The 22,898-nt window shown below is 51.2% G+C and overlaps 8 protein-coding genes across 8 annotated transcripts; 5 read left to right on the top strand and 3 right to left on the bottom strand.

Moving 5' to 3' along the window:
- Positions 1 to 536: 536 nt before the first annotated feature.
- ASPVEDRAFT_85279 (uncharacterized protein) lies at positions 537 to 2,534 on the top strand (the record flags this gene model as incomplete). The annotated part of the gene is made up of 8 exons (XM_040817673.1): positions 537 to 563; positions 613 to 805; positions 856 to 1,304; positions 1,352 to 1,411; positions 1,460 to 1,570; positions 1,620 to 2,130; positions 2,184 to 2,420; positions 2,473 to 2,534. The coding sequence occupies 8 exons, from the start codon at positions 537 to 539 to the stop codon at positions 2,532 to 2,534; spliced, it is 1,650 nt and encodes a 549-aa protein (XP_040669617.1).
- Positions 2,535 to 2,938: 404 nt separating this feature from the next.
- Positions 2,939 to 6,023, bottom strand: ASPVEDRAFT_762531 (uncharacterized protein). The gene is made up of 7 exons (XM_040816333.1): positions 5,758 to 6,023; positions 5,639 to 5,710; positions 5,525 to 5,587; positions 5,385 to 5,465; positions 5,020 to 5,328; positions 4,484 to 4,952; positions 2,939 to 4,428 (listed from the first exon to the last, which is right to left on the bottom strand). Exons 1-7 carry the CDS (start codon positions 5,975 to 5,977, stop codon positions 3,039 to 3,041), a joined length of 2,604 nt encoding a protein of 867 aa, XP_040669616.1. The 5' UTR covers positions 5,978 to 6,023; the 3' UTR covers positions 2,939 to 3,038.
- A 591-nt stretch (positions 6,024 to 6,614) lies between these two features.
- ASPVEDRAFT_152295 (lipase family protein) lies at positions 6,615 to 8,292 on the top strand. Its single transcript, XM_040808292.1, has 5 exons — positions 6,615 to 6,921; positions 6,983 to 7,088; positions 7,151 to 7,382; positions 7,433 to 7,670; positions 7,737 to 8,292. The coding sequence occupies exons 1-5, from the start codon at positions 6,687 to 6,689 to the stop codon at positions 8,159 to 8,161; spliced, it is 1,236 nt and encodes a 411-aa protein (XP_040669615.1). The 5' UTR covers positions 6,615 to 6,686; the 3' UTR covers positions 8,162 to 8,292.
- Positions 8,293 to 9,213: 921 nt separating this feature from the next.
- Positions 9,214 to 13,077, bottom strand: ASPVEDRAFT_891009 (uncharacterized protein; the record flags this gene model as incomplete). Its single annotated transcript, XM_040818505.1, has 4 exons — positions 9,214 to 11,553; positions 11,601 to 11,640; positions 11,692 to 11,848; positions 11,901 to 13,077. The coding sequence occupies 4 exons, from the start codon at positions 13,075 to 13,077 to the stop codon at positions 9,214 to 9,216; spliced, it is 3,714 nt and encodes a 1,237-aa protein (XP_040669614.1).
- Positions 13,078 to 13,823: 746 nt separating this feature from the next.
- ASPVEDRAFT_85275 (uncharacterized protein) lies at positions 13,824 to 14,684 on the top strand (the record flags this gene model as incomplete). Its single annotated transcript, XM_040817672.1, has 2 exons — positions 13,824 to 14,209; positions 14,261 to 14,684. The coding sequence occupies 2 exons, from the start codon at positions 13,824 to 13,826 to the stop codon at positions 14,682 to 14,684; spliced, it is 810 nt and encodes a 269-aa protein (XP_040669613.1).
- ASPVEDRAFT_43353 (uncharacterized protein) lies at positions 14,648 to 16,509 on the bottom strand. Its single transcript, XM_040812801.1, has one exon. It carries the CDS (start codon positions 16,422 to 16,424, stop codon positions 14,709 to 14,711), a length of 1,716 nt encoding a protein of 571 aa, XP_040669612.1. The 5' UTR covers positions 16,425 to 16,509; the 3' UTR covers positions 14,648 to 14,708.
- A 205-nt stretch (positions 16,510 to 16,714) lies between these two features.
- Positions 16,715 to 18,234, top strand: ASPVEDRAFT_43352 (zinc-binding alcohol dehydrogenase family protein). Its single transcript, XM_040812800.1, has one exon. The coding sequence runs from the start codon at positions 16,765 to 16,767 to the stop codon at positions 17,839 to 17,841; it is 1,077 nt and encodes a 358-aa protein (XP_040669611.1). The 5' UTR covers positions 16,715 to 16,764; the 3' UTR covers positions 17,842 to 18,234.
- Positions 18,235 to 18,289: 55 nt separating this feature from the next.
- ASPVEDRAFT_43351 (uncharacterized protein) lies at positions 18,290 to 22,333 on the top strand. The gene is made up of 12 exons (XM_040812799.1): positions 18,290 to 18,414; positions 18,461 to 18,617; positions 18,663 to 18,874; positions 18,930 to 18,949; positions 19,002 to 19,972; positions 20,023 to 20,573; positions 20,628 to 20,665; positions 20,716 to 20,794; positions 20,850 to 20,938; positions 20,999 to 21,362; positions 21,413 to 21,757; positions 21,808 to 22,333. Exons 1-12 carry the CDS (start codon positions 18,338 to 18,340, stop codon positions 21,869 to 21,871), a joined length of 2,967 nt encoding a protein of 988 aa, XP_040669610.1. The 5' UTR covers positions 18,290 to 18,337; the 3' UTR covers positions 21,872 to 22,333.
- The last annotated feature ends 565 nt before the right edge of the window (positions 22,334 to 22,898 follow it).

Genomic DNA, 22,898 nt, shown 5'->3' with positions numbered 1-22,898 from the left:
AGGAAGTCCATTCGGCGCTACAGACGCAAATCAGCCCACCCCGCCAGCCCCCGTCAGCACGAACTGAAGCCGCAGACGAATGAAGCGCCATCTTCAGTTAGCCCAGGGTCAGGGCCAAGTTAAGGCTCGGCCTGCGATTGGAACTTGCGCCCTGAGGGTGGATCGGAGCTGAGATCAAGCAAACTCAAGCTTTCGCAGTGTTTGAAGACATGTGGACCAATGCCTGTCTGGGTTGCATACATGCCAATAGAAAGACATCTATGATCTGTCACGCTGCAACACAAATTGCCATGAGGCTGAGGCACCAAGAACAATCATTCGCTGGACCCTTAAACCTTCATTGGGGGTATGGCCTCTGGTGCTTGGCTGTGCTAAATATACCAGTATCACGGCCACGATGATCGACAGGACTCACAAATCTCATATTCTCCTAGGTGGGGGCTCAATTTGTCCCCTATGTGTATATAATGCGTGATAGCCGCTGCTGGAACCTACTCCATAATGTTCAACGATCAGACTAAACTTGCACTGTCAGGATGCTTCCCCTACTCAAGACTCCCCTGGTAAGCTCACCTCCCTCTCCCCAGATCTAAATATTAAGTGTCCTGCTAGACGAAGGAGGGTGCGCACCGCGGCCATTCAGTCGATGGTGCAGCTGCCCTGGACACCCACGATGAGACCCTCTTCGAGAACCCCCAGTTTGAGCATTACGAAGCCACGTCGAATATACAATTGTTCTTCGATCTGTTCTTCGTAGCAAACCTGGCCTCCTTTACCGTGGTCCACGAGATCAACAGCAAAGAGAGTACGCTTCGATCATCCCCAATCAAAGGGACGCCCGCTAATGTTATATAGGCCTGGAGTCGTATATTGGCTTCGTTTGCGTTCTATGGTTCACATGGTGCCAGGTTACCCTGTACGATGTCCGCTTCGCGACGGATAGCGTCTTCGAACGCATTGCCCATGCCTGCCATTTTGGCGTTATGGTGGGCTTTTCCGTCGTCTCGCCCAACTTCCTGGCAAAGGATGGCTGGGGTCCTCTCCAGCAGCTATCCCTTCTGCTCATGGCAAGTCGCTTGACGCTGTTTGCTCAGTACGGAACAACACTGTTCTTTACCTGGCGGTATAAAAAGACACGCGCGCCTCTCATTATCGTGATGGTGTCTTTACTACTGGCGGCAATGGTATATCTTGGAGTTTCATTTGCATTTTACCAGCGCGTGCATTGGCGCTCGTATGTGGCGTGGTATATCATTGCTGTCACTGAAGTCGTTGTCAATGTGCTTGTCGCAGCCTTGTGGCCAGTGAGTCCATGCCCTTGATGCGATCAGGGTATCCACTAATTGTCCAGGCACTTTCGCTTTGGAAAACACATCTGGTCGAGAGAATGACATGCCTGACTCTTATCATTGTACGTGTCTTTTCTGCATATCGGGCTTGACAACTGATGTAAAAATAGCTCGGCGAAGGCATTATCGGCCTGACCAAGACAATTACGAAAATAATGAAGCTGGATAAAAAGTTCATGTCGGCTGATATTGGAATGCTCATATCCGCTGTTTTGCTGATTGTGAGTATACTGCCCGAGATACTAACACATAAGCTGATGGTGGCGTTAGTACTTCTTCTACCAGCTCTACTTTGACAGTATTCGCCTGCAGACTTTGGGTTCCCATCGTCAGCATGTCTGTGCTATCCTGCACTTCCCATTCCACCTCGCCCTATGTCTGGTTATGGAGGGTATCAACCAGACGCTATTATGGGCCCATATTGTTGCAGACATCAAATCACTCTTCTACCCTCTACTATATGGAATAGAAAATGGGACAGTACCAACTGCAAAACTGCAAACGATGCTAAGCGACATGTTTACTGATGTCTACAGCCGCTTTGAGACAACCGATGTTGTTTATCGCGAGGCGTTCACCTCCCTCAATGAGACTTTGTCACTGGATCCCAATGACAGTCCCGCTCAATTCCTCAATGCTTCCTTCTCCGCCATCATGCTGTCTGCCCAAACAGTTGTGGAAAGCTTTGGGTGGGAGATACCAAGCGAGCCAGAGGGAGAGGGCCCACTCGTCTTCGCGGAGACCTTGGACTCAATCCTGCGCGTGTTCAACTTGACATTTGGTAATATCCCTTTTGCTCGTTGAACGTACCTGATCGTGATGTTAACCTGACAGCTGTAGGCTACTTCGCCGTCTGCACTGGCCTGGTCATTATCCTAGCTAGTGTATTTTGGATCCTCTGCTCCGACCAGACTAGTGGGGCGTCCCCCCTGCGGTATTTCTCTATCGCAGCTAACATGCTGGTCGGTCTTGGGATTGCCTTGCTTAGCATCTTGACTGTTACGAGTGCTGCAGAGAACCTGGGTGAGACAGCCTGGTGTCTCCCAGCACTGATGCTGGTTCTACTTGGACGTACGTCTATCTTAACCATACCATTCTGTTCCGGAACGCTCATATTCTCCAGTTATTGTGGTGAACCATCTTCCTAGGGGGTATTACACACCGAAGATCGAGGGACATGCGTAGGCTGCGAGGTGTTGACGATACATGGTGGGTGGAAGCCCGGGGCTGTAGCACCCTAAGTCAGATAATGATACATTTGGTCCTTTTTTTGTATCCCAAGATTTATAGGAGCGTGCTGAATCCACCACTTACTATAATTTTAAGAGCACATACTCAGTCTTAGAATTCAGTCTCAGTCCTCACAATCATACATAGCATTTTATTAAGATACGAGTTTTCGGACGCACTTGGTGATATCTACTGAATGCTGCCAAGCGAGCACATATATGCCAATTATGCATATACTAAAGCCGCGAGTTGGAGAGTCACCACTGCAGAAATGACGATAATCATTGGGCTGTGTGCTGTTCGTGGATCGGGTGCTATGTGGTGTTTTCTTGGTTTACATAGACCAGTCGTCCTTCTATTCACGCTATTGTGAGTTTTCAATATTTAACAAGCTATATCTATTTCTCCTGGGTTATACAAGTTATACCATCCACCTACAATATATATATATAGGTCTATTTAGCTTCTTATACAGTTTACCTTTCTTATAAATAATGGACAAACAAGTGTATGCCCAAACCCATTTAGCGTAATCCAAGGCCCATTATGATAGAACCTGAATATCTGACCGAGATTCTCAGCGAGCTTACCCCCGCCCACAACCACAAGCGGCGTGAGGAAAATCTCTACCAAGGCCGAAAGCACCTCCTCGCCATGCACCGGGTCACCTCGAGCCCCCGCAGCCTTCTGCAGCTTCCTCCGGAGTCTCCTGGCTTCGCCCATTGCGCTAGGAACGCGATTGGTAATGTCGTACCCGGCCCATCGAGACGAGAGGCGCACGATCCGTACATGTTCGCTCGCGGGGATGTTCCCGAAAACGCGCGCACTGGGGACGATGATCTGGGAGACTAGCTTGTTGTCTCGGGATAGAAGGGCGCCGAGAGAGGCCCCCAGTGCGCCGGCGAGAGAGGCGAAGGTATCGAGCAGTTCCAAGACCCGGAAGCGATTCCGGCTCCAGTTCCCTTCACTGTGGTACTTGGATGGTTGACGGAGAAGGTGGAATTGAAGCATGGACAAGGTGTCACATGGCATTGCCCATAGTGCGTCCATTGAGATGGGAGAATCCGTTCCAGTCTTCGCTGTGAACTTGGCATCGCACAAGGAAAGGTGAATCCAAGATGCCGGTAGAGTGTCGGGCGATTCCTTCCGGCGCAGAGATATATGCTCGATCAGGTCGTAGTCTATAGTGGGCCGGCTTTGGCAAAAGTCCGTAATCATGCTGCTGGGCTGATAGAAGGTCTGATTGAATCCCTCGATATTGGGCCCAAAGCTAACAAGATACCGCGGCCAGCGACAGCTCTCTTCGTCAGCCTCGTCAGGTTTGCCCAAGAAGCGTGGAATGATGGACTCGAAATCTTCACCGTCCAGCAGGCGCATAACAAGCCACTGGCAGCTGTTCGTCCACATATTCCAACCCTTGGCCATCTGCTTCTCAACCAGGATTCTGGCAAAGCGGTCCAGATGTTTGTCGACTTCACTCCCAAGACACTCCTTTAATGAGCGCGTTATCCTTTTCGCCGCTTCTTTGAGTAGTTCCACTTTGCGCGCGGCGGACTTGGTCCTGGGGATGGCTCCATACGCATTTGCTTCCTCGACGAGAATGTCAATCACTCTGGCCTCGCGGTCTCGGGCTGATTCGGGATAGCCTGAGAATGCGCCTCCGTATACCCGCTTGATGCAGGCGAGCAAGGCGCGTTGCTCGATTGATACCTTCTTGTGCTGATATTCAAGTCGCTTAGTCCGCTTATGTCGATAGAAAAACGGACATCGCACTTTTAGCGCACTATCAAGGCTGTGGGCAAGTAGAGAGGGCGGATGCCGGCGCGATACTAATACTCCATGATTGATTCTGTGGTTCGATTCAGTTCGATATCATTGTACATGCAACTCAAGTGGTGACATACTCCTTCAATCCTGACTCGAAGATCAGAGGCCCAAACATCAACGACAAATGGAAGTTACCAGCTGGTGCCAGATTTGCTTTCAGCATCAGCGCCCAAGTGCGCATAAACTTGGCCATAGGAATCTCCTTTTCCCTTGGCTTGAGCAATCTGAGTGTCAGCTTTTCTTTCAAGGAACGCTTATCCGGAGGTGCCGGCTCATTTGTATCCTGTTTCTTGTCGTCGCCAGGAGAACCTATATTCTCCTCCTCCTCAGGTTCTCCCGTGTCACCCTCGTCTATCGTATCCTTGTTGCCGTCCCCGAATTCGCCAATGTCCGTTTCATCTTCCGTGTCGCTTTCGTAGTACGTTTCGCTTTCATCTATCTCGCTTTCGTCTTCTGCCGTATCCTCCTCACTGTCTCTGTTTAAAGACTCATTGGACATATCCCCATTCGCGAACGTGTCGAGCTGTTTCCGCAGTTCTAGAATACCTAGATTTACAGTTGAGCGGCGGTCCATCTATAATAGAAAGCCAGGGAAAGACATGAGAATACTAACCAGGAATACCTGGATCCTTGTATTCTCTCAGCCGCAAACTATGTCCTGGCCAACAGACCTCGACTTTATTTTTGCAGGTCGGGCAGAGACGGCGTAACCCAAACTCAGGCGGCGGCGGCGTATCAGACCCGCAATACCGCCAGCCATCCTCGGTATACTCGTAGCAGACATAAGGACGGCAGTCATGCGTACACTCGTAGTATACCTTGGATCGCATCGGATGACGGCATTCATTGCAGCAGATGGCGTAGAGCCCGGGCCCGGGCCCTCCGTTTGCAGTGCCATCCGCGGCGTCCGTTATAAATTCAACTGGATCAGCCAATGAGATGTTGATGCTTTAGAGTGATATAAGGGAAGTTCCGTACCATTTGGGAGATTTGGCTGTAGATTAAGGAAGTCCTGGGATACTTTCGTGGGCTCGTAAAGTATATCGATATCCAGAAGGCCTACTTGGTTAGGATGCGTCCCGTGGGATCTATTCCAAGGTTGCTGCAGGCTGACGTACTGGAGGATTGAAGTAGCAGGCGCGCGTAGCGGTGATCGTTGTCTTCTGCCTCATTCAGGTGTTCTGCCAGTCAGTCAGCTTGCGATTGCATCAGCTTAGGATTATATGACTTGCCCTGGGATTTTCGGAGAGTCTCATGGTAGAGGGTTGAAGTAGTCTTGTCATCAAAATTTGGTTGACTGCCAACTGCATGGTATTAGCACATTACTGATATGGGGAATTTGTGAACTCGCCCCATATATCGAACATCTTCTTGAAGTTGTCACATTCGAGACTGGGAGGTGTATGCGGTTGGTATGCGGTTTGTTTTAGGAGTTTATGCATTCTGATCATGTTCTGGGCTTCATGCTGAACTGCTGCCCAATAGTTTCTCCTGAGCTCTCTCCAGACAGCTGGCAGGGCTGCAGGTACAGCGGTCTTCTTTGTCTTCTTTCTCTTATTGGCGCACTCCATACTGGGAACGACGTGGTAAAGGAAATGGTTTCGTGGCACTGCGGTGTCTACTAATGATCAAGGTTGAAGCTGGCAACAGGCCATGAGGCGCTCTTTAATAGATCTAGAAATCGGAGTACTGCGCAAACTCCGGGGCACTTGGGCACGTTCTTTGGGCAGTTCAGTAGTGCAAACTGAGATAGCTGATAAGGATCCTAATCGTGGCGTTTGTTCCAACCCAATCTTACATGCACTACCCGTAATTTGTTCCTAGATGTGTGGCTACACTTGAGTAAGGTGCTCTGGCCTTCATGCTTATGTTCTGAAACTGCACATCATAACTCGCGGTAACAGCGGTAGGCTCTCTTGATGAGATGTGCGGCAGGCTGACTGCAGAATCCTGCATCTCCGAGCGCCTCGCTGGGAGTCAGCGATTGGTTCGATCCGTGAGGCGGCCATGAACTATTCGGGCCCTTATGCTTGTTCGGGTCGAACTGTTCGATTTGCCCAAGAGGCTGAATCGCTTCACTGACAGCAGGTTCAATCGTGTCTTGCAAGGCTTTGGTGTTAGTTGAGGTGGCAAAATCTTCTTCAAAGCCTGATCCAACCCCAGGTTGGGTATAATCCTAGTAATTTGTATCTATATTAATTTCATTTTTAAATACTGGAGAACAAACCCTTTATCACTCAATTCCAGCATCGTTCGATACACCAGACCAACCCCTAAATCATGGCGCGAAGCGAGGACACCAAAGCCCAGAAAACTTCCAACAAAGTCGAACAATTCTTCAAAAAAAATATTTTATTAAACCGTCGGCCTATTCGACCATCTAGGAAGATTTTGGCAGCCAGTGGCGCTGTACCAAGCTCCAAGAGCGCTGCCTCATCCCAGCACGCTTCCGGCACATCGAGGGCTACTGCAGCGGCCTCAAAGTTCCTGGAAACGGTGCTCGCGACTGCCGATCGTCTGTTGTCCTTCACTCCATTTTCCCCGGTCAAAGTGATTAGCGGCTGATTCTCGAGAAGCAATGGACGTCACCCAGGAATCCATCTCTGATCAGTACCGTCTCAGGGTCGAGAAGCTGCCGATAAGCAAAATCGAAGAAACGGACGAGGTGGATGAATTTAAAGCGTGTGTAATCATCTGAGTTAAATTGATTCATGTACCAGAGCAGCTGATCCGTTGCACGCTAGATCCAACGACACATGGCGACTCATTGAATTGGCTGCTGAGAGGTCGGTGGCAGCATACTCAGACTCGCCGGACTCGGGGTCAGGTCTCTCCGTGTTCGAGCTGGAGCCCAGAGGAGACTCAAAGAGGGTCCTTGCGACAATTAAGGGCACTGTGTTAGTTGTATCTATCCGTGGAACAATGAGCAAAATGGACTGGATGGTCAATGGGAATGGCGAAGCAGTCTCTGCACAGGTAGTAAACTGCTTGTATCAAACTAGGCACGATGCTGACCATTCTGCCAGAATCTCGGAGACCCAGCAGCCAGATACCACAAGGGCTATCTTACTGTCGCCGAAGCGATGCAGGGACAGCTTGCCGAAGAAATCCATTCAGCTGTGACGACGCTGTACACTCAGCGAGAGTTGCCAGGCGATATGGAGCTCTTGTTCACAGGCCATTCGGCTGGGGGTGCCATGGCCCAACTATTCTATGCCATGGCGATGGAGTCCTCGCATCGTGACATTGCAACCATAGTACAACGTGAGTCCTAGAACCTCTCAGACCGCTTCAAGGCAAATCTGGCTATCTAACATCCAAACCGCAAAGACTTCCAGCAGGTCCATTGTATAGTATTCGGCGCCCCGCCGATTATAACCATCCCCATTCCCCGGCCCAGATCTGCCCCATTTGTGTTAGGCAAGTTCCTGAGCATTGTCAATGAAGAGGACCCCGTCCCGCTGCTTCAAGCGAGCTACCTACCGGCTATGATAGAGGTGTTCGTCCTGAGTCCCAAACAGCTCGCGGCAAAGTACCCCGACGGGTTCACGGTTCCCGATCCCGTCTTCCGTGCCAGCGGTCCCTGCGTTGTTCTCCGTGATATTAAACGTTCTGATTTGGATAAAACTGTGCTTGATGCGGTGGAGATACGCGGGGAAGTGCTAGAGCGCAAACTGTTTGGAAATATCGCGGCGCATGGGAAGGAGGAGTATTTGAACAGATGCAAGATGCTGCGCTCCAGTATGAGTAGCTGATCGGGCTTACATAGGGCTAGCTAGCCAACTACGGGTGAACGTGCGGTTGAGGATGGATGAAGGGAAGATATCAATACATGATCGCAAAGTACTAGTGGACATTATCAGATAAAATGGCACCGATTTCCCAGACTCGCTGCACTCCATCAGGGTCAACCTCTGCGTCTCCAAGGACTGACCCAGTCCCCCGTCGAGCGTCCACCTACAAGGACAAGTGTGGGTGAGGTCCGAGGCGTTAATTTAAAATAGCAAAGGGTGGCGGAAACAATGGTCTGCGTGACATTCTTCTTAGAAGCTTGGTGTATCGTACTGTTGAACTCTGCACCCATCGCTGGGGTTACAGGCAGTGCAAGTCTTGAGGAATCTGGGCAATGGTGAGCACCCACCCTGTGAGCATGACAAGGACAATCATCTCGGGTGTCCTCGGACAGAGCGGTTTATCGCAATGTTGCGCCATCAATGTTTATTAAATCGCTTTCATTCACCTCCTGGTCGTAGATATTTGCATAGAACGCGACCAAGGAGCCCACCCCCTACTATCCGAGCGAATAGAAAGATTCCAGGGTATTCGCCAGTGGATGGGTGGTAAAAACACAGCCCCTCTACCTATGAGCCAGGTGGCCATGTCTGAAAGCTTTTCCAGTGTAACATAATTGCACGCACTAATGCTGTCCACGAGTGCAGTTTTATCAAATGCATCATGTTGCGCAACGTCGGTGAAGCCAACATTGCAGAGGAGCTCCGCCGTGGGGATATCGCCCTCAATGGCCCCGTAAACAGAGCATTGCGGCTTATGAATCATGCCGTTGAGCAGGTGGCCTCGAAAAAAAAAAAAATGAAATTCCAGGTATTTAACACTTGGGCCTGGCGCAGATCTGTAATAGCAGTTAATGCCCCTAATGCTTGCTTTGGCTGGGGCGGCCATCCACGCCTTAGGAACCCTCTAAGGATGCCGGGGTTCACTCGGGTAACCTGCCCCAACCACATTATGGTGGATCATGGCCGCTCCCAAGAAGAAACCAGTAGCTGCATATAGATGCCCAGATATCCGTTTAAAAGCACGCCTTGACCAGCTTATCAATCTGAGCAAACCCTCCTTTAACCTCTGGTCCCAACGCTTCGACTTGTGCAGAAGGCATCCCCCTTCTTGCCTTGGCCGCAATGCCGAAGCTCTCAGGGGCTTTCACCATATTCAGCGCACCAAGTCCACCGAGTAACGCTCCGAATACAGCTGCAGGCGCATTGTCCTTTGCCTGGACAACATCGTATGCACCCATTGCGACATCACCAGCCGTCCCAACCAGTCTAAGAATGTTGGCAATTTCCGCGAGCTCCAGAGCCGCGGCGCCTTCCTCGAGACCAGGAATCAGGAAGAGAACACCGGTGAGGAAGAGAAGAATGATGTTTTTGATCTTCTCATCCTCATAGTCTTGCCCGGCGTCTGCAACCTGCGACATGCTAGTGACGGACGCGGATATCATGAGCACTGCCAACGACGCGCCGTCCACGGCGTCGCTCATGTCGCCCATGTACATGGTCTCATTGGCGAGGAAGGCAGTGAAGTCGAAATTGGTGTGGAAATCGGTAATACTTGAGAGCCGTTTGGAAACCACGTCCTTGGGGTTGTTGATTTTGAAATCATCCTTCAAATGGGGCACTCCAGAATAACCGACATGCCAGTAGCTCCCAGTGCTAGGGCTATGCTCCTCCTCGCGGTAGGGCTCATACGTGAGCCAATCTGCTGAGATCCCAGTGACTGTAAACAGATCCTTCTCGAACTGGGGCTTGTCGCGTGCAATCCAGTACACAGACCCGTATGCCCCCGTAGTCGAGAAGCAGCCCAGGTCAGTATGGTTCGTCCCGTCCTGGTCGATAATACAGTCGAAGTAGTTGGAGGCATTCGCCCTCGAAAAGTGTGACAGGGAAAGGGGAGCCGACTTTCTGATTGCCTCCTCGTACCAGCCAAACTTTTCGTCGTAGTTGTTGTCCAGCTCGTCCTGGTAGACGTCCAGTGTTGCTGTGAGGTTTCCAGACAAGGCCTGCAGGAGGTATATGTTCATGCAATAGTCATCAATACCTGTGGCAGACTCCAGGTCGTCCAAGTTGTCAAAGCTCCGGGTGCAGTTAATCGCTTTCGGCGGGTCGATGCGAGTACCGTCTGGATTCTGAGAGACGAACTCTGTCAGATCGACTGCCCAGAGCACTGTACCAGCGAAGTGTCCGTCATACCACCAGCTCCAGAGGCGTTGGTTTCTCTCCTCCTGGTCAAGATACGCCACCCAGTTACCTTCCTGGGAGAAAGAGATATAGGAGCGGCTGTCTTCATCGAAGTAGGTAGTAATGTTGTCCCCGCTGTTTTTCAGCCAGTCCTTAATCTCTGCTTCTGCAATGTAGCCGGCCGTTTGGGTACAGTCTCCTGGTTTGGCTCCGGATTCAGGGCCTGTAAACTTGCACTCCGGGCCATCGCAGGACGGGTCCTCCATTTTAAACGAGCGGCCGTAGCTGGCAACACCGGCAAATATCTTGTTATTAGGCACACCTGCCTTGGTTATCATAGAAAGGGCAATTGTAGTCTCCGTGTTATTGACATGAGACCGTAGACACCCACCGCCGTCACATCCATCTGCTGCATTGGGGTTGTTCCAGTCCCACTGCCCATGGAGATCATATGTCATAAACACGATATATGTCACAACGTCGGATATCTCCTTAATCGGGAACCCTTTCAGGTACCAGTATGACGCAGGAACAGCGACGGAAAGGGACTTCTTTTCAGGAAGCTTGTCACGGACCTCCCTCAAGAACTGGAGATATCTCTTGCCATCGCCGGGGTCGCCTGCAGGGATCCCTGGAATGTCGGGTGCCCCGGGGTATTCCCAGTCAAAGTCCAACCCATCCAAGTTGTTCTCATTGGCAAAGTCGACAACGTTGGTGGCAAAGAGGGATCGCTGGGCATCCGTCACTCCCTTGCGGAATATCGCGTACGAATCCAAGTCGGTCGAAAAGGACCAACCACCGAATGAGAGGACCTTCATACTGGGTCCTCCCTTATATGCAGGAGGCGGCTGCAACTTTTTAAACTCCTCGAATTCGTGTTTCACGGTCGACACGTCCACCTTGAAGTCCTCTGTGATGTTGGCGAAGGCAAAGTGGATGTAGCTCCATACAACATCGAGCTGGAGCTCATTAGGGGCACCCCCGCCGTACTTTCTCTCATATTCAATGGCTTGGGGAGCCAATGTCAAGCATGGGCGTTGATTGTTGAATGCTTCGTAGTATGTCATAACAGCGGGTTCAATGGGCGCATCACTATTCAGCGGTACATGCACCCCACAGTTCGAAATGCACCCATTCGTGCCGTTTTTTGCTGTCCCTGGTGCGCCGGTGGTGGACTGTCCATTGTTAGTATCCAGGGTCAACGCCGGACGGGGGTACATACGTTTGATACTGAGCAAAACTCAAGTGTGACGCCACATTGGCTGCGTCGAGTTAGCCACTGCACTGTATAACGCAAATAATTGGCACTTTACCCCCAGATATCGCAGCACGCATTGAGCGGGCAAGGATTCAGACTGGAAATGTCATCCCAGTTGTCCGGTCTCTTTGTGCCGGCCTTTTGTGGCCCACAGACTGCGTTCTTGACCACGGCAGGCATCGGAGGGTCTCCTTCGCTCATGCATATTTTCCCTAGCTCTGGGTCAGCACTGCTTTACAATGAAAAGGAGGCTTGATCCCATACCATTGATGACGAGATTATCACAACCTTGCCAGCCCCAGGTCTTTGCATTCCAATGGTTGATATCGTCCACCGTGATACCGTTGCTAGCGGCGAGCACCTTGCACTCGTCATGGGCTTCAACCGTGTGTGCTGCACAGGTACCGTCCGCATTTGGCTTTGGAGAGAAATCTGGGAGCGAGCCAGAGGAGCAGCACACATGCTGACCGGCCTGCAACGAGGAGCAGAGGCTCTTGTCCGAGTTGTACTTGGTAAAGTCGGCAGGCGAAATGCCACAGCGTTTTGCTAGCTCGGGACAACCTTCGCCACGGTTGGTTTTAATGGTCCTGCATTCTGCACCCGCTTCAGCCCGCGTAGACGGCCGCTTGACGTGGGCCCTAGCATGGGAGCTGTGTCGGCTACTCGGTACAATGGCCTCTCCCACTGAAGCAGACATCTTTCGGGTGTTATCATATCCCTTCACACAATCTCCCCGGTTCCATGTTGACAACACGTCCTGGACAGCGGCCAGAGCTTCGGTAGGGGAAGTACTCGCCTCGGAAACAATACCAAGGATGTGATCTGCGGACTGGTTGTTGCACACTTGCATCATGGACCCCGACGTGGTCAGTTCCCCATGACGCAGCTTGTCTATGAAGGTCCCCAGGATGTTATTCCCCTTGCTCTTGTCCATCTCGGACCCAATGTATGCGCCTAGAACAACACCATTCGAGTACGCAAAGGCGATTGTTCCGTTCTGTCCCTCCGGCTGATCGAACTGTGCCTGCACCAGTCGCGCAGCGTCTTCAACATGAGGAGCATAACCCTTTGCCTGCGTACCACTCGACGCGATCTCTACCTCAACCACCTTCGCCGAGTACTTGGTAGACTTGGGTGCACTAGAACCTCCACTTGTGAAACTCTTACCACGGGGTAAGGAGCACGCGTACAAATCTGGCCGCATATCAGAATTGGCAATGGGATTGCTGACGGCTAGACTCAGAAGCATTGGCTCTTCGCAAGATTTGAGAATCTTCAAGCCGTGGTAGTAGTCCCAGCCAGTGGATGCAGCGCTGTCACACGGCGACGGGCAGGCATTCCACTGAGTAGCGAGATAGGGGTCTTTGACAACGTGGGATGAAGCTGCTGCGGCCAATACGGCCACCTGACTTAGGGCAGCCCAGCCTGTAAACAACCACATCTCTATTCGAATGAGAGCAAAGAAGGAGAGTAATGCTGTGAGGAACGAATGGCGGCACCACCTAGCAAGCCAACTATGGCAATACTTAAACAAATAGACCCCGGTAAGAGTAGAACCACCGGCAGCTTTTACAAATGGTTCAAATCACAGGCCCCTCGGCTCAGTTTCTTTGTTAAGTCATGCAGGGCTAAAAGAATTAGTTATCGTAGTATTTCCTAGCGTCTGGGGCCAAGTAACCTCGCTACGATATATGCCGCAGTCATCCATAAAGCCAGGCTTGCCGATCAGACGCCGGTGCTGCACTGCTGCTGTGCCGCAGCTGCGCCGCATGTGGGCTGCCCTGGAACTTATACGGCATACGTGCAAGATCAACCACAGCAGGGGCCAGAACTGAAACCACTAAGCTTTGCTGGGCGATCACGGACCGCCATTCCAAATCTCCCACCCGGCTGATCGTCCGTATTGGCGTCGGTACCCAGGCACGGGCTTCCGGGCTCCACAGGGAGTGTACAAGACAGTCTGTATTGACCCATACGAGCATGTGTAGCCGGTGAAGCGGCTATTCTACCCCTGCAACAGGAGAACCAGGGCAAAAGTACGCCGAAGCTTCCACGGGCAAGACTGTCCTCGCAAGGGTAGCATATAGCCCCGACTGTCGAGGAGTTTGAAGGAGATCAGCGAGAAGTATTACACCTTTCTTGCTCTTGCTTCTTTCCTGTTTCTCATTCCCAAATCTGCTACAAAAAATGAAGCTTCCTACTGTGCTCCTCTTTCTCCTTTGCGCAGCAAATGCCGCCGCCTATAGCATCGCCGGTGCCTACGAGCGGGTGATGTACTGGCATGCCTACCAGCTAGATCAGCAGGGCGACGGCCCAAAACTGATCGCAAAGAACTGTGCAAAGGAGGAGGGCAAGGGGAAACCCTGCAATTTCAAGCAGTTTCTCACCTACATCGCGGTTGAGAGGGAAAAGCCCAATGCTCGAGCACTCCCTGAGACCCTCAACGCACACCGAATAAATGCAGACACTGCAGCGGAGATTATATACAATGGCCATGTCACTGGACAATACACTATACCCCACGTGTACCAGAACATCTACCACCCCCCGGCCTTGTTTGGAAAGGTCACCGAGTATGATTCAACCAGCCCTCTACTACCCAGGCCCAGCTGACAGACGCTAAGATTGATTGGCGAGAAGACTGCCGGCCAAAATGTCCGAGACTACCCACTGAACGAAATAATGACTGCACGCAAGCGTATTGAGACGATGCGCGTGGCAAACGCCATCCGGCAGGCCGGGGATCATCTTCGGCGTACGTTCGACCCAGACAACGTCCCTCATGAGGAGTCCGATGACAGGCGGCCCCTCGTAACACAGGGCCTAGTTACCGAGACGAGAGAACAAGTGTCGCAGGGCAATAATCTGCAATATAATGCCGTCGATCTACAGGCGGCAGGCCAGCGAATCCATGCCACTACACCGAGTTTCAACCTGAAATACGAGCTCAGGAAGTACAATGCAATACCGGAGAGCAACAACCATCGTGCCAATATTGAAGCGATTAAGCAGGCAAAGCAGATTATCATGAGGAAATGTGTGAAATAAGGGACAGTTGTATTCATAGCCATATCAAGAGCGATCCAGTAGTTCATACACTTCGTCCATGTCAAGACGACCATTGGAATCGTCTCTCCAGACCTCATTGTCCACGCCCACAACGTCCCTGAGAAATACAGCAAAGTCTAGTGCAGGCATTGTAGGCCCTGCCCCGTCATATCCACCTAGAGAATCTGGTGCAACATGAACTGGATCATTCCGGTCGACCCACCTGTCGACGCTGCTTGACCGAGGAAAAAATAAGTACTTAGCGCCTGTGCGAAGGAGCGCATGCGCAACCTCCCCGTACTCCCATTCGAGTGACTCGATCTCGTTGGGAACAGCAGCCATAATATCCTGTCGATAGTAATCATTCCGCGAATCCTTGGCCTCCATCCACAGCGAAGGGGTAACAGTCTTAGCAAGCTGCTGCAGCTTCCGCTCTCGTCGCTGGCTATCCGGTACAGGCTGTGTCTGCTGAGGTGAATTCAGTAGAAGCCGATCCCATAAATCCGGATAGTCAGCTACAATGCAGGCATAGAGACATCGGTGCAGTACATCCGGTCGTATGTGAGCCAGTCTCTCGTATGTCTCTTGACAAGCCTGTTGTGGGAACCAGATGTTCAGAGGCAGCAGCTCTTTGGGCATGTCTGCCGTGACCCAGGTAACATCATCCGACATGGTTCGGCGGCCGTTGATCGCTCGCTGGATAAGCGTTTCTTCCCACTTGGTGAACCTTGCTGTCACGGCGTTGGTGATTTGGTCGCTCCACCACTTCGCCCAGAACGGGTTGTGGTATATTCCCCGGATGATGCAGAGGAACTCGTCTTGGATCATTTGTGGTCGGCGGAGACGGGCGTATCGATCGATGTCGCCGGAGTATGCAGCCACCAGGATCAGTTTGTCCTTGTTTATTGGGGGCAGGTCCGTTGGAAGCGGCCCATATAAGAATGGGTAGTAGCTCTCCGGGGGATTACGTGCCTCGTGGTCGTGGTCGTCTATGCACCAGTCCTCTGTAATGTTAAAGTAATATGAGCGATAATGACCGCCGTAACCCTGGTGGAAATAATCAAGCTTGTCCGGCTCCAGATGTTCGCGTCCGCCCGTAAGGCTCGAATACACGGCTGTATCACCGTTGAGTGTTGCAGGCCGAGGGTTAGCAAGGTCGACTGTGCGTGCGTAATCGTTCATGATGGCGAACTTGAGTGGCTGTGCTGCGATATTCTCCCATATCTCTTCACTGCCCTTGTTGTTCCTTCCCACGGCCGCATGCCTGGCTTCTTCTGCGACATGGACTTCTGGAAGGGGATTGAGCTCCTTGTACAGGTTAATGTATCCCGCGACCGCACAGGCACGAGCTGCATGATAGAGCATGTTGGGATACTTTTCAACCAGAGCGCGGAGAGTATCCTGGCTTGGAATTTCTGGGTACCAGATACAGTATGGTATTTCGGCAGGGTCCGACTCCGACATTGTTGGGATAGTGCCGCTCATGATATCTCGGGCATTCAATGCACGCGTGAGATCTGGACTGACCCCATGCAGCTCGCGAGCAAAGCCAGGATGGTGTCGGATGCCACGAATGACACAAGCCCGAGTCAGCTCGTAGCCAAGTCCTATCGGGACCTTGCGGCCGTGGAGAGCGTCATTGCAGGACTCGGGGGTGTACTTTTTGATGTTGAGTCTGGTTTGGATGGGCAGCTGGTCCATGGGGGTCTGAGCCCTCCCCGGTTTGGTTTTCTTGACCATGATGAGCAGGTATACAGAAGTAAAGAGATTCGGAGAAAGAAGTATGCAGATGTGGAATGCATGTGGAATGCCAGCTATTTAACACGGACTGGCGCAGATCTGTAATAGCAGTTAATACCGCTAATGCTTGATGCTTTAGTCGGTGGGTCACTTTTTAACTTCCACTAATGAACACTTAGGTTAACCTGGTTATTCACTATCATAATCACATGAATGACTCATTAGTGCTAGTTTATGCTGTTCATCACTGCTCCACCAGGGCGGACGGACTGACTGCCCCGTGCCGAGCTGCGATCTATATATAACCAGTCAACTGCAACCTCTCTTAATGGAACTAACCATGCAAGCCCTAGTCGGAAACCGGTCGATCGTCACTCGACTCTCAAACTACATTTGCGGCAGCGCCTCTGGAGACGGCGTCAAGATTGCCACCGTTCCTGTCCCTGAGATCAACGACGACGAGATCCTCGTCCGAGTTAGATGCGTCGCTCTCAATCCCACAGACTTCAAGCATGTCGACGTTGTCGCCCCAAACGGAGCGATTATCGGCTGTGACTACTACGGTACCATCGCAAAGGTCGGCCCCAATGCGCCAGGGAATTGGGCGGTCGGTGACAGGGTAGCTGGCTGGACCCATGGCGGACTCTACCCTGATCGAGGCTCGTTCGCCGAGTATCTCAAGATCCCCGGCGACCTGGCCTGGAAGCCGCCGTCTTCTGTGAGCGACGAGGAAGCGACCACGTTTGGCGTCTCAGCAGTGACCGCCATGCTGGCCTTGAACGTCCGGCTCGGCGTTCCTTGGGTTGACAAAGGCCCAGTTACTGGAAAATCGAACAAACAAGTCCTGATATATTCCGGTGCAACAGCTGCCGGTCTCTACGCCATCCAGCTTGCAAAACTGGTGGGCTGGCAGGTTATCGCAACCGCGTCTCCTCGCTCCCATGACCTGGTAAAGGGGTACGGTGCCGATGACGTCTTTGACTATCGATCACCAACTGCCGTCGAAGACATTGTCCGGGCGTATCCCAAGATTGACAAGGCCATGGACTGCTTTTCAGAGGGCGGCTCAACCGAGTTCTGCGCCCAGGTTCTTCACAAAAGCGGGGGGCGAGTTGTCACGCTGTTGGATCCAGGGAAGACCGACATTGGTGGCGTTGACGTCGATTTTATGATGGCATACACCGTTTTCAATCAAGAGTTCCAGTGGCTTCCTCCGCTTGGGCCAAAGTTTGCCAGGAATTCGTCCGACCACGAAGCCCTGCGTCGATTCTACAGCTCGTTGGCAGATATATCGAAACAGCTCAAAACGCCACCACTCAAGAGGATTGATGGCGGACTGGAAGGCCTGCCTGCAGGTATGGACTTACTGCGCCAAGGCAAGGTTTCTGGTACGAAACTGGTGTCGTCTCTTGGTTGACGGATATGCCATAATTGGTCATTGACTGTAAATGATTTGACGTGGTAACACCTGAACAACACTTGGTTTGTTCTTTATATTTCTACGTTGTTGCTGTACTGTACGGCCCTGAGTGGAGGAAATATATATATATATATAAATGTAAAGATGATGTAAAGCACCACTGGGGTTTAGTACGGGAACTCCGCGATCCCTCACTCTATCAACACAATAAATATTAACATAATATATAGCAAAATTTAGTATCAAGAATTCAATTGAAGAACCGGGCCCTCCCGAATCCGGTTAGTGGGGAGTCCGGTTTTGTCGTCACAGGCTCATGGGAGCCGTCGCTGATTGGCCGTCACAACCCACCTTCCGAATCGAGTCAAACCTCGGCACATGGGAACCTAAGCAGCATCGGACTTATTATTGAACATTTTTGAATTTTGACATTTCTGCCTGTTCATCTCAGTCGATTGTCAACTGCACTGTACATACTCAATTGATTGGCACCATGCCGGCAGGGTCTCTGGTGTCCAAGGCGTGGGCTAAATATGGGATCGACTTCGGAACATTCCTGGTCATCGCCAAGTACGCCGCCCTCCCTGATCTAGGACTCGCTACTAACACACTGCAGGGGAGCGCTACCAGCAGTGATATGTGTTGCCATGTATGAGGCGAGGCCAGTTGCCAATTTCTACACCACTCTGGGATATCTCAACAGCATCGTAGCTGCCTTGGGCTTCAGCTTTCTGCCTCGAGCCAAGTTCCTCCAAATGTCAATTCTCAATGCGGTACGTCGTCTGCTCCTGCTCAAAGGCCCGGCTGAAACATTCTAGATTGGCATATGTATGGGAGCAGCATTCTCGCTGCTTATTATGTACTGCGCAACCCAGGCCCGGGTCCATACGACTCCCCCAGAAGAGATGGCGCAGCTGATGCAGGCACTTTCCGAGTCCGCATCAGATCCTTCACAGGGCAGCATACTGTCCCTGCCATACAACTCCTCGGCTTCAGCAGTTTGCGGTATCTGGCTCTTCTTCGGCATCTGGTGGGTGGTCCGAGCCATCACCTTTCAGATACTAATCGCTGATCAACTGTACCAGGATATCCACTTCCATGCGAGGTAAATGAAGCTGTCTTGTTGGCGAACACCCGTTTTACTGATTCGACCGCAGCGAGACGCCCGCAACTGATCTTTCCTGTCGTTATGTTCAGTATAGTCATCAATGTCTCTGCAACTTACGGCACTCTCCTTCCAACAATGGAGATGTGCGAGCTGTTTGTGAGGGAGGTACTATTAAGCATGCTCACCGGCCTGGGAGTATCGTTTGGTGTCGGGATATTCTTCATTCCCATCACGTCCCGCGTATCTGCGCGCAAAATGATTTTCGGATACATCACCCTGCTCAAGCACACCATCCGTGCCGAGCAGGAGCAGGTGAAGCTTTTGAAATCACGCCGGATCTATCGAGTTGAAACTTCAACTACATCGGTGCAGATGCCTTCAAACAAGCGCGCCAGTGTAGCGGACACTTTGCAACAGCTCGCATCCACACATCGGGCACTTGAAACGGAAATCAACTGCATCGCGCGGGAAGTAGAGTTCAACAGACTGAGTACTGACAATTTTAGGGAAATATTTTCCAACCTTGGAGCAGTAGCGTTCCAGATTCGAGGCCTTGATACCATTGCAGATGCACTGGAACAGAACGCGACCATCCAGGAGCAGCGTATGAATGAAGGTTCCGATATAGCAGGTGACAGGGGCAGTGAAGAGTCCAATAATAGTCAGCTATCCGTGGCAATCTACCGGAATGCCAATAGTTTGTTCACCGAGGTGGCCGGGCTAGTGGAGGAGTCCCTCGATCATTTCCTTATCACCTTCCAAATGGGGCCTTCTTCGCTAAGGAAGAAGCAGAAGCATAACGGTACAGCCGATGACACGCGCGACCCTTGCTATTTGCCTGGCGGGGGTTCGTTTTCGACTTATCTGGAGCAGAAGCTACATAGTATCCACACTCAGGCGCTGGAGAATTTGCAGAATGTACGATTGCTTTCACAGCGACAGCACAAGGGCGGTAGCACTGAAGATATATCTCATGGCCTCGACGGTTCGAGTATTGAAGAGCTGTATCTTTTACTTCACGTATGTCTGCTTGATGCGCTGCTTGCTACCAGCTTTCTCACTTTGTTTAGATGCAAGCCATGCTTCAGTCGACTGGAAAATGCGCTCTTATATTTATCCACGCAGCCGACCGAATAAGAGGAGATGAAAAGGCGTTTAAGAATGCTCTCCGATATCCGACTCTCCCAACATTGAAGCATTGGGTAGGCAGTCTGCTTATGACACACACCACCGATATCTACAGCATGGATAGATCGGCCAAGTTGACCTTTGGAGATCTGTACCACGGCATGAAAGATGCTGAGCGCGAGCACCCTGAGACGTGGTGGGAGCTGTTGGTCTCCGGCTTCGAGAAGATATACCGTTTCCTAGGCTCCGAAGACTCTCAACTCGGATTCCGTGCAGCATGTGCAACCATGTCCATTGCAATCGTGGCTTTTCTGGCATCCAGCCAGGTGTTCTTCATCAAGCAGCGCTTGATATGGGCGACAATCACAGTACCTGTGGCTCTAACAACATCTTCGGGGTCCGCCACTCGCGGCCTATTTTGGCGAGTTGTTGGAACTGTGGCAGCAATGGTTCTGTCTATCGTCAATTACTATATTGTGGATGGAAGAACTGCGTACATCCCCCTATCCTTCCATCTTCTGTCCAATCATATTGCTAACTTTGATAGCGGTATAATTGTATTCCTATTCGTCTTCCTCTGCTTCGGTATGCTATCAATAATCACATTACTGGAATGCCGCATCTAACATTGGCAGATATGTACATCATGGTCAAGTTTCCGCGATACCTGATTGCTGGCTTGCTAGGCCTCGTTACCCAAGTTCTTATCATTGGGTAAGTGAATGGATCAAACCACTGTCTTCAAACGCGTAACTAACTTACCAAACAGTTATGAACTGCAAGTCCGTAAGATTGGCCAGCAAGTAGCAGAAACAAGCGGCCAGCCGGTCTATCCGATCTATGAGATTGCTCCTTACCGTTAGTGGATACCTTCAAAATAATGCTCTTCCTTTGCTGATGCCTATTTACATCGGATAGGACTTCTCGCTGTTATAGGAGGCTGCTTCGCTGCGTTCATATGGACAATATTCCCCTCTGCAGTCACTGATGCGTACCGAATTCGCACCAAGCTGGGCCTTTCATTAGACTTGCTTGCCCAGTACTATACATGTTCACAAGTAGTATGGGACATTGACCTGAGAGCTTTGGCTGAGCCCGATAGCCCAGCCCCAAATGCATGGCAGAGGGAAGAACTTGTCAAGATGAGAACCAATGTATTTTCAGAGATCCTTGTTCTTCTTGAGGAGGTCAAGCTACACTTGAATGATTCATTCTGGGATCCACGGCTGGGTGGAAAGTTTCCAAAGAAAAAGTACAGCGAAATAACCTACCAGATCCAAAGGCAAGTGCAGCAACCTTGGTTATTATATGCTCTCTGACCGGCTGCTATAGCATCGTGAGCCATCTTGGGCTGATATCGACCACGGCCAACTTACTACCAGACGCTTTAAAAGAAGATGCTCGGCCGAAGTCAGACACGGATTGGAGGAATAATCTCGTGCAGCTCCTGCTATCGAGGCGGTCGGATGAAGTTGTCTGTACCTTTTCGATGCTCGCATCATCCCTAAGTGATGGAAAGCCTCTTCCGCCTTGTTCTGTGCCAGCCCTATACAACACCTCCCCTGACATGAATCAGTTATTGCCTCTCGGCCATATGGCGGAGCCAGGATTCATTGTCTATGCTGCTCCGCGGGTTGTTTCGGAACTATGGAGGAACCAACTCCAGAGCGTTGTCGAGTAGGTTACTGCGTGAACCCTGCTGTAGTTCCTGCTAACTGTCGTCCTAGCAACGTTCGATATTTAGTTGGAGAATTCAGATTCTCCATCCTGGAGTCGACCTACTATGCATAGAAACCAGAACATAGTTTGCAGAGGAGATGAGATGGGGTGAGCAATATAGAAACATCGAGCCCTGGTACATACTACTGGCGGATTGTAACTATCATGGAGAATACCCAACATATTCTGTATAATGGGGAGTACAGTTAGCCATACTACCCCCAATACTGCTCAGAAGAATTCAGCCATGAAGAATGTCTCTGCTCCACATTATTTGATGGGGATCACAAGGGCCATTGTTCAACTATCACCTGAATTGGAGCAAAACTGAACAACGAAGCCACTGAAATAACTGGCCCCCACTGCGGCAGGTATTAGCACTTCACCAGCAAACTCGTGCGCCCACATATGCCCGTGCAAAAGTAGAATCTGGGCCGCCCGTCCTAGAGGAACGGCGTGAGTGTGCAAGGACCGCCGTCGTAGCGCGAACAAGCAAACACCGGGGGTTGGGCTGGGCCAAGGTGCCTGTCTCTGCGAAGCCGCGAATCCGGTACCAATTGGTATTAGTTGTCCTTGATTCATATGATGAAGCTTCAATAGGCTGCCTCGGCTGTTTCTCTACACGCATATCCTTGAGTTCTAACATCAGGCATCTCGGCCACGCATGCAGACGTCCCAGACCCTTGCATAGGTGCAGGAATTAAGATAATACCCTGGACTTTCTGTGGAGACCTTCTCTGGGTCCTTCGAACCCCGGGGCAACGGACTATCCGAGGCCCTGTGGGTCCTGCAGAATGATGCTGCGGGCGGATGGATTGTTGGCCCGACTGCGCTGCCACCAATTGGTCAGACCAAGGTTCTATAAAGAATGGCGTGCTGTAGATCGGTGGCATGGGACAAGGAATGGCACGGGCAGAGGAGGACTGCACATGTTTCCACTCTATCTCGCAGATCGTAACAATTCAACCCCAGCTCGGTCCACCGCATGATACACCGAGGCATATAGGTAACCCATTATTTAAATGGATGGGAACTTCCCCGTTGAGTTCTAATCACCAAACCAGCTGTAGCATTAAACTCCATATTGCTCCACAGCTAA

The sequence above is a fragment of the Aspergillus versicolor genome (assembly GCF_001890125.1).
Source record: "Aspergillus versicolor CBS 583.65 unplaced genomic scaffold ASPVEscaffold_7, whole genome shotgun sequence".
In the NCBI taxonomy this organism is placed as follows: domain Eukaryota; kingdom Fungi; phylum Ascomycota; class Eurotiomycetes; order Eurotiales; family Aspergillaceae; genus Aspergillus; species Aspergillus versicolor.
Note: the sequence above shows the minus strand (reverse complement) of the source record. Positions and strands in the feature narration are given on the sequence as shown.